At 29.3% G+C, this 15,101-nt stretch overlaps 1 protein-coding gene and 1 long non-coding RNA gene across 2 annotated transcripts; one reads left to right on the plus strand and one right to left on the minus strand.

The window, feature by feature from the left end:
- Positions 1–165: 165 nt before the first annotated feature.
- LOC111030021 (general odorant-binding protein 28a) lies at positions 166–5,304 on the plus strand. The gene is made up of 7 exons (XM_022309323.1): positions 166–367; positions 993–1,074; positions 2,833–2,885; positions 2,982–3,017; positions 3,132–3,249; positions 4,363–4,433; positions 5,091–5,304. Exons 1-7 carry the CDS (start codon positions 317–319, stop codon positions 5,163–5,165), a joined length of 486 nt encoding a protein of 161 aa, XP_022165015.1. The 5' UTR covers positions 166–316; the 3' UTR covers positions 5,166–5,304.
- Positions 5,305–14,444: 9,140 nt separating this feature from the next.
- Positions 14,445–14,715, minus strand: LOC111030083. The gene is made up of 2 exons (XR_002604063.1): positions 14,665–14,715; positions 14,445–14,546 (listed from the first exon to the last, which is right to left on the minus strand). It is a non-coding gene; the product is annotated as an uncharacterized LOC111030083 (long non-coding RNA).
- Positions 14,716–15,101: the final 386 nt, after the last annotated feature.

Below are 15,101 nucleotides of genomic sequence, written 5' to 3' on the forward strand. Positions count from 1 at the left end.
GAAACAATATAATATGGGTGTATATAGGTATGTATGTTCATAATGCCGATATCCGCTTGGAAGTGGAAATTCCGTAGATTTTAATTGTTATTACTCCTTTTTCCCCTTTTTCCTATTTATTATTACTATTTCATTATCATTTAGTAGTAGGTATATAAACACTGAACTAGAGTAAAACGAATTATTCTGTCGTCAAACTCTACACAACTGCGGTCTATGACAAATCGTTCCTGTAAAATATTATCATTATAATAATAATACATCGTTAACTCTTACCTATATTGTACCTATATACACTTCGATCTTAAACGCAAAAATGTTCGTTCTTAAAGTGGCGTGTCTGTGCTTGTCCGTCGCCGTCGTTTTCGTAAGTTCAACAATATATTATACAACTATACATTCGAACACAATGCTTCTGTGATGTACCCACATAATATTATTATTACTATTGCATTGTTGATTTATAAATGACACATTATCGCTGGTCGTTAGACTGTGAACGTTATAGTCTACTTGTAGGTACAATCATAATAGTGTATAAAGTAATATAATAACTACAGAGCTCGGATTTCAATGCATTTGCATCGTTTATTCGAATTTGCACGAAATCATGATTTCCAAGCCACAGATATTCATACCATTCTATTTACGATTTTTAATGTATTTTTTTCATTTTTTATGTAAATTTCTTCTCTATTTCCAGGATGACTAAAAATCAACTTAAAACATTACTATGAGTATTAAAATATGTGTCTTATGTTTTTGAACTACATCATGTCATGTTCTGGTTTTTAAAATATTTACAATATCACTTTAATAAAACTGGTGAATCAATCGTCTATCCTGTAGTAAATCAGTAAATCACACTACACGAATGCAACAACAACGAATAGCAAATAAATAAAAATTGATAAAGAATTAATGAATTAAGAAATTGTACTATTGGGTCATAAAATTGTGAATGCGATCAAATAGCTTATGTACGGTTTTAGGGTGAAAACAATCAACAAAACTCAAGTGATCGGTCCGCCACTATATTCCAGAGTTGCATAGCGGAGACAAAATTGTCCGGAGGTAATGTTAATTATATTATAATATTCTTATCAGCATTGTTACGATTAAATATCAGTTTTTAGTAATAATGCACCAATCAATCCACCACCAGACGGAATTTACATAAGAAAAACTCACTTACAAAATAATTCTTCAATCATGCTCACCCCTAATTTCAGCCTTTATTAATTAATTTTTTGAATTTTTAAGCAATTATACTGTAAGAACATACTTCAGATGTATAGAATTTGTATAGTATTATCTATAGTGACTATACTTGTATACACTTTAATAACTGAACTATTGGTTCTATTTTTGATTTAGGCACATCAACGTTTTCGAAATAAAAACATTTTCTCAGTAAATTATTAGTTATTTAAAGTAAAAAGGTTGGTTGTCATTTAAAAACCAAGTTTGTTCCACCGTAATAATAATTTTTGAATTCTCTAATTTCTTGAATTGTTTAGAAAATCAAAAAAGGTAATTGAAAAATGAGATTTCAAGACCTATTTAAAAAACTAGATTAAAATTTCCAAAAATCAGAATTCATTATTAGGGAAAAAGGTTTGAGCTTGCTTGTTGGATCATTTTGTGCGATTATTAATTATTATTAATTTTTATGTGATATGACCCAAATAAATAATAATATAGTTAATCTCAATTAAACATTTCGATGTCAGGTGAGTTGACGGTGAAAATGAAGATTTTTTGGAGTAGGTTCGTTAGTTTAGTTTATTTGATATCTATTTAAATTTTGCAATTAAATAATAATAAATATGCATAAAATATTAAATTAACTTCAAAAATGTATTTAATGTTTACACACGCGGTATGTATTACAAACTGCAATTGATATTTAGTGTACACGCTTTACTAGCCACATTTATTTCGCAAAAGTAAAATAATTGATTAAAAGGTATGACATTTTTGTAGAATTTTGTAAACGAATAATTTACAATAATTGATACCGTGCAATGCGTAAAATACATATTATTATATTTTATGTTTGTAATATTTATCCATAACGATAAATCATAGAAATAAATATTATGCAATTAATTTTTCCGGAAATTAGTAATTACAGTAGCTGTATTATAGTAGGTATGTGCTGTATTATCAGAAACTTTTGACTTTGTCCTCCACTTCCTCCCTTCCAACAAATTTTAATTTCTGCGGGAGCCCTTGATTACAACACTTGAAACTATTGAAGAAATATTCTTACTTTTTGAACTGCTGATTCTGCAGTGTATATGTATTGTAGAACCAGCTATTGAATATTATTTCGTAGCATTTATGCTGGATTCTTAAATTTTATAAATATTGATGAAGCGTTCGTATTTTATTTGTAATCTAATACTTTGCTCTATCTGTGGCTTGACAAGACCACATAATATTATAATTGTTCAAACGGTATAGGGCTCTCCAAACCTGTAAATATTATACCGACTTTATCTCAAATAACCAGCTCTTGTAGTTGCTTACTTGCGGCCATAGAATATTAATCATTTGCGTATTGAGAATTTCTTTCTTTTAAAAATAAATGTAAGTTATTACTGTCCCCTGCGTTGTCATATCCAAGCGAGAAATAACTATCCAATTTCCTTTGCCATTATTTTATCATTGTAACTATGATTTTTGACACTGATGAAAATATATCAATTACCTTTAACAGCGATACTTTTCAATGTTTTTCACCGTTTAAAAACTATGGTAAAAATCTTAATAATATAATAATAATAAAATTCCCATCCAACGTGTTTTGGTAATTTTAATTTTCAGACGCACTCAAAGGGTTCCGGTCGATGAGTATACCAAAAACACAAGCCGAAAAAGTACGTAGTTTGAACGTATACAATATTGTTATATTTTAACATGGCGAATAATTTAATACGGTTAGTTGTAATTATTATTAATTTTGTCCGTTACAGTGTATGATGGGTTGTCTGATGAGAAAAGTAAACGTGGTAAGTACCTATAACAGTAAAATATTGTTAAATAACAATACTTCGCGTATACGAATAAACGCGAGGTCTTGGTAACAATTCAACGTAGGTAACGTGCAATTAATTTGTGTTAAGATTAACAAGGGCAAGTTTTCGGTTGAAGAGGCTACCAAGGTTGCACAGAAATATTACGGGACGAACGAAACGATGATGAAAAAGGCAAAGGACCTCATCGACGTTTGCGCAAAAAAAGGTATGGCAAACTAAGATATTATATAATCGGGCTGGACATTTTTCGTGTCGAATAATTCGTTAAGACCCGCACACCAATAACCACGGGAAAATTATAAATTAAACATTTTGCATAACAGAACGCCATTATGAATTCGACACGTTCCACGGTTAGATATTAAAAATAATTATTATTCTGACTGTAATAAACCTTCAATTCTAATGTTTGAAAACAAATAAAATAGATATTTAACGTTTAGATTTAAAACAGGTGATGTAAGATGTTTTGGAATTCGAAGTTTGTAGGGTAAATATGTATGACTAACTTTAAAATCACACACTTAATCAAAAGAAATCACAGCTATAATACTATAGTCGTTATTCGTTTTTTTTTTATGAAACGCTGGAAAATTCGTTTCATTTTCGGTTCTACCATAAATAAACTGCGATCATATTAAAATATGTAAATTAAATACACATCTTCGCTTTAGGGCTTGGATGATGATGATGATGACCTTAAAATGTATAGAAAATGCATACAAATATGCATAAAAAATATCAAAGTACGACCCTAAAACAATTAAATGACATTATAAAATGCATTGCAAATTTTTTATTATTCATTATTCATTTTTAACTGACTATTAATAGTAACTACACGTTTAATATTTGACACCAATAATTATACAGGTTTGACACGCTTGTATTGAGTTGAGTTGAAGATAACGTCAAAATAATCATGGTGAATAAAATAATGTAAATATATGATTTTTTAAAAGATTCTTCGAAATCTAAACTTTAAGAAAAATGACCCACATATTATTTACAATTTACAAAAAAGGCTTGCAAAAAATTTCTTAAAAACCAAATGAAAATGCATTTTAAAGATAAAAACGAAACGTAGTATTCAAATAATACAATTAAAAACAACTGTTTCTACATATTATCCATTTGGTTTACAATGTGTATTACTAAAAGAACAATATTAATGTGTATAAAAATCATAAACATCTTAACCTTGTTCACTATAAATGGTCGTATACCATTAGGACATTAAGTACTAATGCACTAGGTATTATTTATTCTCCGGTAATAGTTTTAATATGTATATTTGTTTTGTGTGACTACAATTCAGCTCAATCGACGACTGAAGAGTGTGCGTTGGCCGGAATTGTGACAACTTGTATCGTGGAGGAAGCTCAAAAAGTGAGTCTGCACAGATATGTTTTGTGATTAAGACATCACCAACAGTAACACAGTCAATTGCTTTGAACTCACCTTTTTCCAATTTGTTGTGTTACGTCACTTGGCAAACAAGGATGGGATGAAGGGTTATTTAGATCCAGAGTGGGCCTCTCTGTCAATCTTAATATATATATACATATATATCATGAGGTCAAAGTTCCATCGTTTTTATTCTTTCAATTGAAAACGTTTTGCCATGGTCATTATATCAGAAATAATAATTTCACAATTTGTATTTCACTTGCCCACAATATTATATTGTCTTATCGAGGTTCAACGTTTTATCAAATTACACGAATTAGTTTTTTTTTTACTAATTAGTGGGACATATTATTTTTTTTGAAATATATACAAAACAGATATATTTTATTGAAAGAATGGGAGTCTTAGATTTGTAGAACCCCGAACCGAGCCCCTTTGACCACCCTCAATATTCTGGATCGGTCGGACACACATATTTGATGGTCTGACTGTTGTGAATGTTGGTACCACTCGCGATTACCCTGTTAATCAATACAATTACAGATAAAAAGGTTTTTTAATGACAAAAACGTATTGTGTAATTAATGGCACTATGGTGTTTTAATATAACGATTAATATTACCTTATTTGTTTCAGGCGGGTTTGGCCGGCGGACCTGGCAGCCGCTCCAGACGAACCGTTTCACCGAAATTCAGACGCAATAGCATGTAAACTGTTCACGTCGTTCCTACGATTATTTAAACGCTGTACGCCTTTAAATTACTATTAACTACTAAACTAATTAATTTTATACTAAATTATCTTGTACATGTTTACATGACCGTCAATAAACATTTTATTTAAACCTTCATTACCAGCTGCCTGTGTCTTGCGTTCGTTGCTGGTTACTCGTCCCTGCACCCTTATTATAAATTATAATATTAGGTCCTGGTAGGTAGGTCGTATAGATTGTTGTATTTCAAAATATACAGCTGCAGATCCAGAGTGCTTATCATCGGGGTCAAAGGTGGAGAGATATTATACATTTTATCACAGTACACATCAAATGCCACGGGCAACTGCAGCGTTTTTTTCAAAAGTCGGGACATTGAAATGCCAAATTACATTTTTTATCAAAATCAATATGAGTAATTTTTTTAATGATATCATTGATTTTATAATATACAGAGAAGTCACTACATAGGAGTTTTCGGGGACTAAAATTATGCTGCTAGACATTAGGTTCGCTGCATCCGTTTGCAATAAGCGCAATGCAAACGGATGCAGCAAGCCTATAGGTGGCTAACAGCATATTTTTAGTCCCCGAAAACTCCTATGTAGTGGCTTATCTGTATATTATCAAATCAATGATTAGTATGAAGAGGCGAGTAATACATTTTAAATCGGAATTGGAACCAAGAGTTTTTGATACCACTTACTTATGAAAATACGAAAAAATTGACTACAATAGGAAATCTCTTATTCGATGTTGAATTGTAGTGTTTATTATTAATTCCATGTCGTCAGTCGCCGTGACAAGAAACTTACAAACATTTTTAATTACAATTATAACTAATAGAAAGATGTACAAAACGATGTATCAAACAAAATCGTTTTTATCGTTGTTTGTCGTTTGACATTAATATTGTAATAAATTAGAATATAATTATTTTGTGTTGTATAGTAAGTTGTGACTTTGTGAGCACTGAGTGCTTTTTACCGAATTTACATCAAGAAATAATTTTAATAACAATATGGTAATACAAACACCAATCTACATAAATATTTTTTTGGGAGAGACATTTTGGAGGCATTTCTCCGATGTCTCTCCCGCTGTATCTGACATTTGTGTAAACATTCATAACACATTCATATCTGCGAGTTGATTGAATATTTTTCTAGTAAATTCTATATCTAATAAAATTGTTGTATGAGAAAATAATAATTTAATTATATCGCACTGGATGTATCTCGATTTGAGCGGAATAAAATTGAGCTTAAAAATGATCGGTGATTCACCAAGCATGATGAATGCTCACCCAAATTTTTTTTTTAATAATTTATTAATTAATTCTATGATTTTTGGAAATTTTAGTACCTGTATTTGATAAGTAGTGATAATTATTTAATTTTTCATATGTCTACGCCATTTAACGAAAGTCAGTCATCTAGCTTAAACAAACATTTTTATCAAGTGAAACCAACCCCTTTTCTTTGTAAAATGTAGAGCGGCTGATTTGTATGCATATAAATCAAAACTTGAACCAGTATATTCTTGGATATTAAAATTTATATACTAAGGATACTTAAAAAGTTTTACAAAAATATTAAAAGATTTAATATTGAATCTAGTATTTACTGTACTCAAAAAATTTTTACTTATAAAATATTAATGAATTAATATCGATTATTATAATTTTGTAATCAACAACATATCCCCCACATCTTCTAAACCTATTATTTTTAGTATACAAAGTTAAATAACTTAAGACCTACTGATTTAAATATATACTTATATATGCATTGACATTTAAAACAAGTAATTTTCTCACAAATTATTGGCAGATTAGGGCGATTTTCATTTGAAAAAAAGTTGGTATCGCCACAGAACAATAATATAATGGGTTTTAAAAATTTAAAGTTATTAAAAATACCTATTATGGTCTCTTAAGTGCCTAAACTTATAATTCCAAAAAAATAATATTTGAATAAATACTGTTTATTGTCCCTGTTTCAACATGATCCTGGTGTAATAAACACTATTATATAATAGTTTTACAAAATTAATAATGGTATTGACCACTATTATAATACTATATGGTTGTTCTCGCTTTTTCGAGGCATTAGAGGGTTCGGGCCTTTGGCTATTCAATGGACATTTTTACACGGCTGTTGGCATCAGAGCCCAGTGCTGGTACGCCCACATACATTTACGACTTTTAACTCCCATTTGATGTTTTGGACGCCGATTTCAATCCATTTGGTCGGTCTGCAGTTCGGATTATATCGTAAAACAGCGTGGTCACTATTACTTCTATTTATATACATGACTATTACACTTATAGGACAAGTCTCCGAGACGTTCAACCACCTATCTTCACCATTTGCTCGTCCAGATCGTAAATAATATATTATAACCATGAGCATTCTCTCATTTTCTTTTTAATAATGAATTTATTCAAGTACCGATATTTGGAATATTTAATGATTTTATAGTAGGTAGATATCACAATTGTTTACTGTGTATTTTTAAGGATATGATTTTTTTCGAACATGCGTTGATGTTAATAAACCGAAATTCAAAATAGTAGTTTTTGAGTTATTCAACTTTAAATAGGTAGGTACTAAGGATTTTGGTGTATGCATGATAACAGGTTTATAGATGTGGACGAGAGCTATTATGATTTGAATTTTACACCAAATATTTATTTATTTATTACAATTATATAGTTTGTAAAAATTGTCGAAGAACTAAACTGTACTTATATTTCAATTATTTTATATTTGATGTAAATTCATATTTCTTTGCCATATAAGTCTTTAATACTCAAAGTCTAATAACTTGTTTGAATTTCGATTTAGATGTTTCAAAATAAAAAAATGGATGTCGCTCTGCTGATAATTAGGTGTCTCGCTGTAATGGATGGTATTAAATATGAATTCAATGATATCAAATCATTGAATACGAAAAACGATTCTGAGCGGAGACGGTGTGTCAGTTTAGGATATTTTATATTGTTATTAAGTACTTATTATTAATATGTTAGCCTGTAAGTTGACGTAATATAATTATTCTTAAATTATCAGTGATGCTGGAAAAATATTAAATATACCTATATAGAATTGGGCTGTTTTGGAACCGAATTACAACAAAATGATAAATGGTATTCTTTGTGTTAATATGCAATTTTATTGCGATTCCGATTCGTGTAACTGTGGATTACAGATAACATAACCTAGGTATAATATAAAATCCGTCAGTCAACGACAGTAGTTTCCCGAGTCTTAATCAGTCAGACGGTTTTATATTTATTATTTGTTAGTATTTAGCATTGCCTACCGTATAAAACATACGTCATAAAATACAGACTGCATTACATCTATCCTGCAGCTGACCGTTTATTCGTAACAGTAATTATTATTAATCGAATACGTCATAAAATAAATTCTCTCTCTCACACGCACATACACACACATCATAAGGCATCAAAGTGGCGATGCTTTCCAACCATCACTGCCGTGTCGGTGTGTTACCATCGTTATTTTTTAATAATAATAATTATTATTAAAATGTATCTGCATCAGTAGCATATACTCGTTACCATGATATTACACATTTGATGTGAATATTGACACATGTTTATTCGACGGAAACTAAAAATTGTTATAAAATAACTAATAGGTACCTGTATACAACACCGCATATCATAAAATACGATTTCAATTAAAAAAACAAAATGCTAACGCTGTGCACCAGTCAGTATGACTCATAGGTAGTCACTATGAAAGCGAGATGTCTAACGATATGGGCTTTCATTCAACTTATTAATAATTAAAAATAATCTGTTTGATGATTAATAATTATTTCGTATAATCGAAAAAATCTAAATACGGACCGACAGCAAATTAAATATGTTCAACTTCCGACAACTTTAAACTTTACTCTGATTATACATTATTATAATATTATTTTTAAAAATACGATAGTATATTCTCATACTTTTGTGGGCATAAATCATATAACACTCATTAGCGAGTGTTTTATTTAATTAAAATTGAATTTAATAAATAAAATATGATAAACTGTTAACAGCAATTAAAAATGTAAATAATATATACAACAAATCTAGTTAATAATATGCAAAATTGAAAATTTATTTCATAGAGTTTTAAATGACAGACGTTTCGACTTAAAATACGTTTGTTTTATATTCGATTTACATAATAGTACCTATGCCATGCAATAATATTAAATGAGTCCAATAATTTTAGATTTATTGTTTGGGACCTAAACCATCAGTACAAGCAGTGCCACGAGTGTATCAAAAGTGTCGGATTTAAAATCAATTTATGGAAACGTATACCTAATAACAATAATAAATTATTCCTTTAACCTTTATCCCTTTTTTTTCATCCACCTTATTGCCATCCAATTTAGTTTATAATCTTTCCGATACAGTCTGTGTAATATTATACATTGTATTAATGACATACCTAATCAAATTATTGCATTTGGCATATTATTTTAGGTGCACATCACAGCTATACATTTATTGAAATATCATGTTATCCTTTTATTCCATCCAATACAAACTGTTCGTGTTTACCAGAAAGTAAAATGTTGAATCACAAAAAAAAAACACTTAATTTAATCGAGAATTTAAATGTAATTACGTAGTTTTTTTGTTGCATCTACTTTTTAATTTTTTTTCTCCAAAAAGCACAATTTACTATAACAATTATAAGAAAAAAAAAATGAAAAATAATCATAATTACGAACACGGACGAAAATATTAGTTTGGTTGTCATTTAATTTATTAAGTTATTCATGTTTGTAATAAATATACGAGTATATTGATGTAGTGTATTGAACATTGAAAAATGGCCAGTGTATATATTTTGTCAAAAATACTATCTTATGTTAGGGTTAGGTTTGTGCTCAATTCCACAATTTGAAAAATACGTTTAATACTGTTTCTAGAATAAAAAATGTGTTTTTTAATTTACAATTGTATATTACATTATTGTTGTACATACCAATTAATGCGATATTAAAACTTCAAATTGTAAATTAGGTTGGGTCCTTGTTTTTATGTGTTAAAAACAGGGCTTGCATTTGAAAAAAAAATTTTGTTTTACGTTATTTACAATCAAAACGTTATACAAATTTTGAGTTTATCGTTATTCAAAATTTAAACGTTATTCAACTTTTGTGTTTATCGTTATTCAGAATTAAAACGTTATACAATTTTTGCGTTTATCGTTATTCATAATTAAAACGTTTTACAATTTTTGCGTTTATCGTTATTTAAAATTTAAAAGTATTTAGATACCTGTTTTAAAAGAACACAGGCCGCAATTTAAGAGTATACGACTGTGACCTTTTTTTGGGGACATAATTTCCCTATTCTGAGTTTTAAGTAGGTATTGTTAAATTTTATTTATTTAATTAAATGGGTTAAACTAATATAAAGAAAACGTATGCACGTTAAAACTATAAGTATATTAGTATAAAATATAAATATTAAACATTTGACAACAATTAGACAAACACTGACGAGTGAATAAATCTGAGCAACCTGAACACCGAACACAATAGTTGAATAACTTGAGTGGTATAAATTTCGACCGTAGTACAGATAGTACAGTACAATATTATCAGAGCATCACTATTATTAGCTATTGGTAATTAAATTATTCTATTAATAACTTCTTATTAAGTTTTAAAATAATATCTAATACGGGATCTCCCGGATAGGCCGGATACGGAATAAAATTAATTCTTGGATTGAATAAATAATTGAATACTACTAAGTATTATTAAATAATTGGGAATTAATTATTTCGTTTAATGGAATACAATATATACCGTTTTGCGTTATGTTTTGTTTAATGATACATCATATATTTTGTTAAACGTTACGTTTTGTTTTGTGTTATTTATTTATTTACGTTTATCGTTTTCCGTTATAATTACGTTTACAAATTTCAATCGTTTTTTATCAAATATAACGTTATAATCATAACGTTATTATAACGTTTGCAAGCCCTGGTTAAAAATGAATTAAGCCTCATACCTATTGTACTCGGCGAGTATCATGACCAGTCGAGCATTCAAAACAACTTCCTCCACCCACCGTTCACCATTGTTTTAAGATCATGATCTTAAAGTGCACCGATTATACTTGGGGTTATCTTGGATGGTGCAATATGGTGAACTGGTCAAGCACGCTGTCAATGAAGGAACTGTGGCCATTTACTGGAGTCCAGAGTTCAATGATTCTTGAATACACTTTAAACTATTTTGAAGACCAACCTCACTGCTTCAAATTTTGAATTTATTTTAAATTTTGTATGTATGTATCTTGAGAACGTTATTTAATATCAAAACGATTGTGTAATAGACAATAGTCAATCACCAAAAAAGTCATAATGTTTATTTAAGGGACAGCTTGTCGATCGAGCAAAGCATGTTTTCAATGTTGCACTATTATCAACGATCCGATTTATTTTCGATTAACATTATTGTTATTTTCGAAGGTGGATAAGATAATAAAAATAATTGTGTTAGAAGTTATGAGTACTATGTTAATATAACTTATACATTAACAAACATAATAAACTCAAAAAGCTGAATATTAATATTGTGAAATTTATTGCCATGGGCACTTAGCTGATTTAAAAAGAAATTAAGTAATTGATTATAATGACCTCCTTGCCCTTAGGTTACATATTATTGTGACTGATGAACAACATAATATATCTACTAAGTATTTTGTTAAAAATGCATACAACATTTTTATTATTATTGTTCAATAGTTGTAGTGACTTAAAAACATTATTTTTACACATTAATCAACATAGTTATATGATCAAATAAATTATTAAATTAAGGAACTTTTTTAATTTTGTTGTGAATAGGTATTTGTTAAAACCGTGTGATTAAACAAAAAATAATTAGTTTTAGCTAGGTTGGTACAGTATGGTATAAAACGTATGTGTAAATTTGACTTTAGCTTACGTATTATTTTTCAAATTGACTATAGAAAGTTTTGGATACTGTTACTTGTTAAGTAATTAATTTGATTATAAACTTAACTTAGTTAAAAAGTTAAAAATAATAAGTTTTTAGTTGGTACCAGTTATCACTTATCGCCCATATTTGATTATTTTAAGTATACCTAAATTCTAACTGAAATAACGGTTATTTCTGGTTTGTAGATCCTATCAAATAAAAAAAAAATTGAAATATCTACCTACGCCGAATTAAAAATGAAAATCTATTCGGTAGACAACTAAACTAGACATTAAATAACACACTTTGGTCAAATCAAGATATATTTTCTTCTGAACATCGTGGGTCAAATTCACAGTAATTTTCAGTAGAACCATTAAATAAAATAAATAATAATATTATTATATCGGTAGATGGCAGTGTATGTACCGGTACTGCTAGTCTAATGGTCCAGTCGTCCAGTTTGTTGAAGAACTTTCCAATTGCATTACAATATGAAGTAGTATAAATTATATTTAGAAGGTTACTGAATAAGCCATCAAACCTAAGACCATATTATAAAATCAAAGTAGTATACGATTTAATCATTAAAAACATTAGTTAAACTGAAACTGCAGGACTGATCAAGATGTCATCACCCTATGGTTAGGATGATTTTAATTTTGAAAACGGATTTTAATATTTTTAACATCATGTGTGTTGAGTTATAATCGGATTGATTTTTGGTATTCGAAAACTTTTGTATGCTAAGCTAAAAAATTAAAATATAATAATATCATTATTTTATAGAACACAGTAAATTTGCATTAAGTTATCAACCAAAATCCACATTCAAAATTGAACTTCATTACTTGTTATATTTTTCAAATGTTTCATATAGGTACAGTAAGTTCACACCAAAAGTAGAATTATAATACATAATAATATCTTATATTCTTACCCTATTTTTACTTGAAAATATGCACTTATTATTTTGATTGATACAAGTACAACAGTGTTAATCGTAGGTACTTACATTTTATTATTTTCTTTAATCGTGAGTGATGTAGGGTCCTGTTTTTTTTTACCGAGGACCGGTTACTCACTGTTTATTTGGTTAATTCAAAATTAATTATATTAAAAATATTTTAAATTTATTTTTCATATAAATATATATATTTAACTAATCTTATCTAACCCAACAAGAAATTTAAAGATTTTGTATCTTTTTCTCTAGTTGTTGAGTACCCAACATCTGGTTGTTAATAAAATAACTATTAAGGGGATCGGTGGCGGTGACGACTGTCTTTGTCTAACACACGCGCAACATAAGAATTCAGAGGTGTTTTTCGGCAAACGTACCGATTGATAAAGTGAAGCGATAAGAATTCTGAAAACAGATTTGAATTTAACGTCAAGTCTACTTGAGATCGGTCAGTCTACATTTTTAATTTTAGATTCTGAGTGAAACGATGAATGTTTTTTAATTTTTAATTTTAATTTTTTTTTTTATCGTTTCACTCAGAATCTAAAATCAAAAATGTAGACTGACCGATCTCAAGTAGACTTGACGACAAATTCAAATCTGTTTTCAGAATTCTTATCCCTTCACTTTATTAATCGGTAAGTTTGCCGAAAAACACCTCTGAATTCGTATGTTGCGCGTGTGTTAGACAAAGACAGTCGTCACCGCCACCGATCCCCTTAAACTAATCAGGATTTATATATCATTGCATGTTTAAGACGATTGTAATAATACGTACACGGTCAGAATTTACATTTAATGTAAAATGCATTAGTAGATACAATGGTATTAATTTCCATCCTTATCCTCTATGCGTATAATCCATGACATGGATACAATCTATATTATTAACATAATAATATTTGTGTTACAACCGTTGCTACCAATCAGTTAACGACGTTTATCTTTGCAATTGTTTTTAGATGGTTTGCCATACAATTTGTATAGTGGGAAAAATTTTCATAGAAAGTCTTGTATTATTCAATTGTTTTGTTAAATTTTAAAAGAAAACAGTTGAGACGGTGCTCACCGTCCCTTAATAGTTTAGTCTTTGAGTAGATTATGGAACGAGCAACTCTGGTTGGTTTATTTCTATCGAAATTATATTAGCAAATATAGGGGACAAGGACGGCGTGCCCGGAATCTAACACGGCCGATCGGAGGGCAAGGGCTCGTCGACAATAATATTAGGGAACGGTTATTTTTTACACGCTGTTAGGGGTGGGCCGCGCAACGTCGTGTCATGCCCGCAAGACAAGCGGCGCGTCTGGCAACGGCCGTACATCATTTGCGCATCGTCTGTTTACCTGTGCCAAAATATCGTACATCATTTGCGCATCAGCGCTAATTATCGTTTGAGCATTGTCCGTTTTACCTGCACCAAATTATTATACATCAAATGCGCATCAACATGCTGAACAATAGAATTGTATAAAAAATAGTTTTTCATTGAAAATGTAATGATTTTCATAAATCATATGTAATAAACAAACCCATATAATTAAAATAAATTGAATAAATCTTCAATGTTCATCAATTTTTATTGAGGCATAACAATTTTTTTATCTTAGTTATGTTATTGATAACTATAATGATAATCCTACACAATATTATCTCAATATTCTCAGCTTATCGGCCCATTAAGTGCCATCGCTGCTATCACAAAATCTCTCCATTTCTCTCTACCATATGCGTCGTCAAACATATTTTAAAACAGAAATATCTGTACAATATTTGAAAGTTGATGAATGAATTTCAAGATCAAAGTTAGAAAACAACTAGCACTTTTGGGTGTACACCTTTTTTAAAATTCTATTGTTAAATAATATTGATGCGCAAATGATGTAAGACCTTTTAAACGGCTGATGCGCAAATGATATATAACCCAAAAATCGAACGATGCGCAAATGTCTTACAAAAAAGGTCTAAA

Source organism: Myzus persicae, unplaced genomic scaffold (genome assembly GCF_001856785.1).
Source record: "Myzus persicae strain clone G006 unplaced genomic scaffold, MPER_G0061.0, whole genome shotgun sequence".
NCBI classification, from domain to species: domain Eukaryota; kingdom Metazoa; phylum Arthropoda; class Insecta; order Hemiptera; family Aphididae; genus Myzus; species Myzus persicae.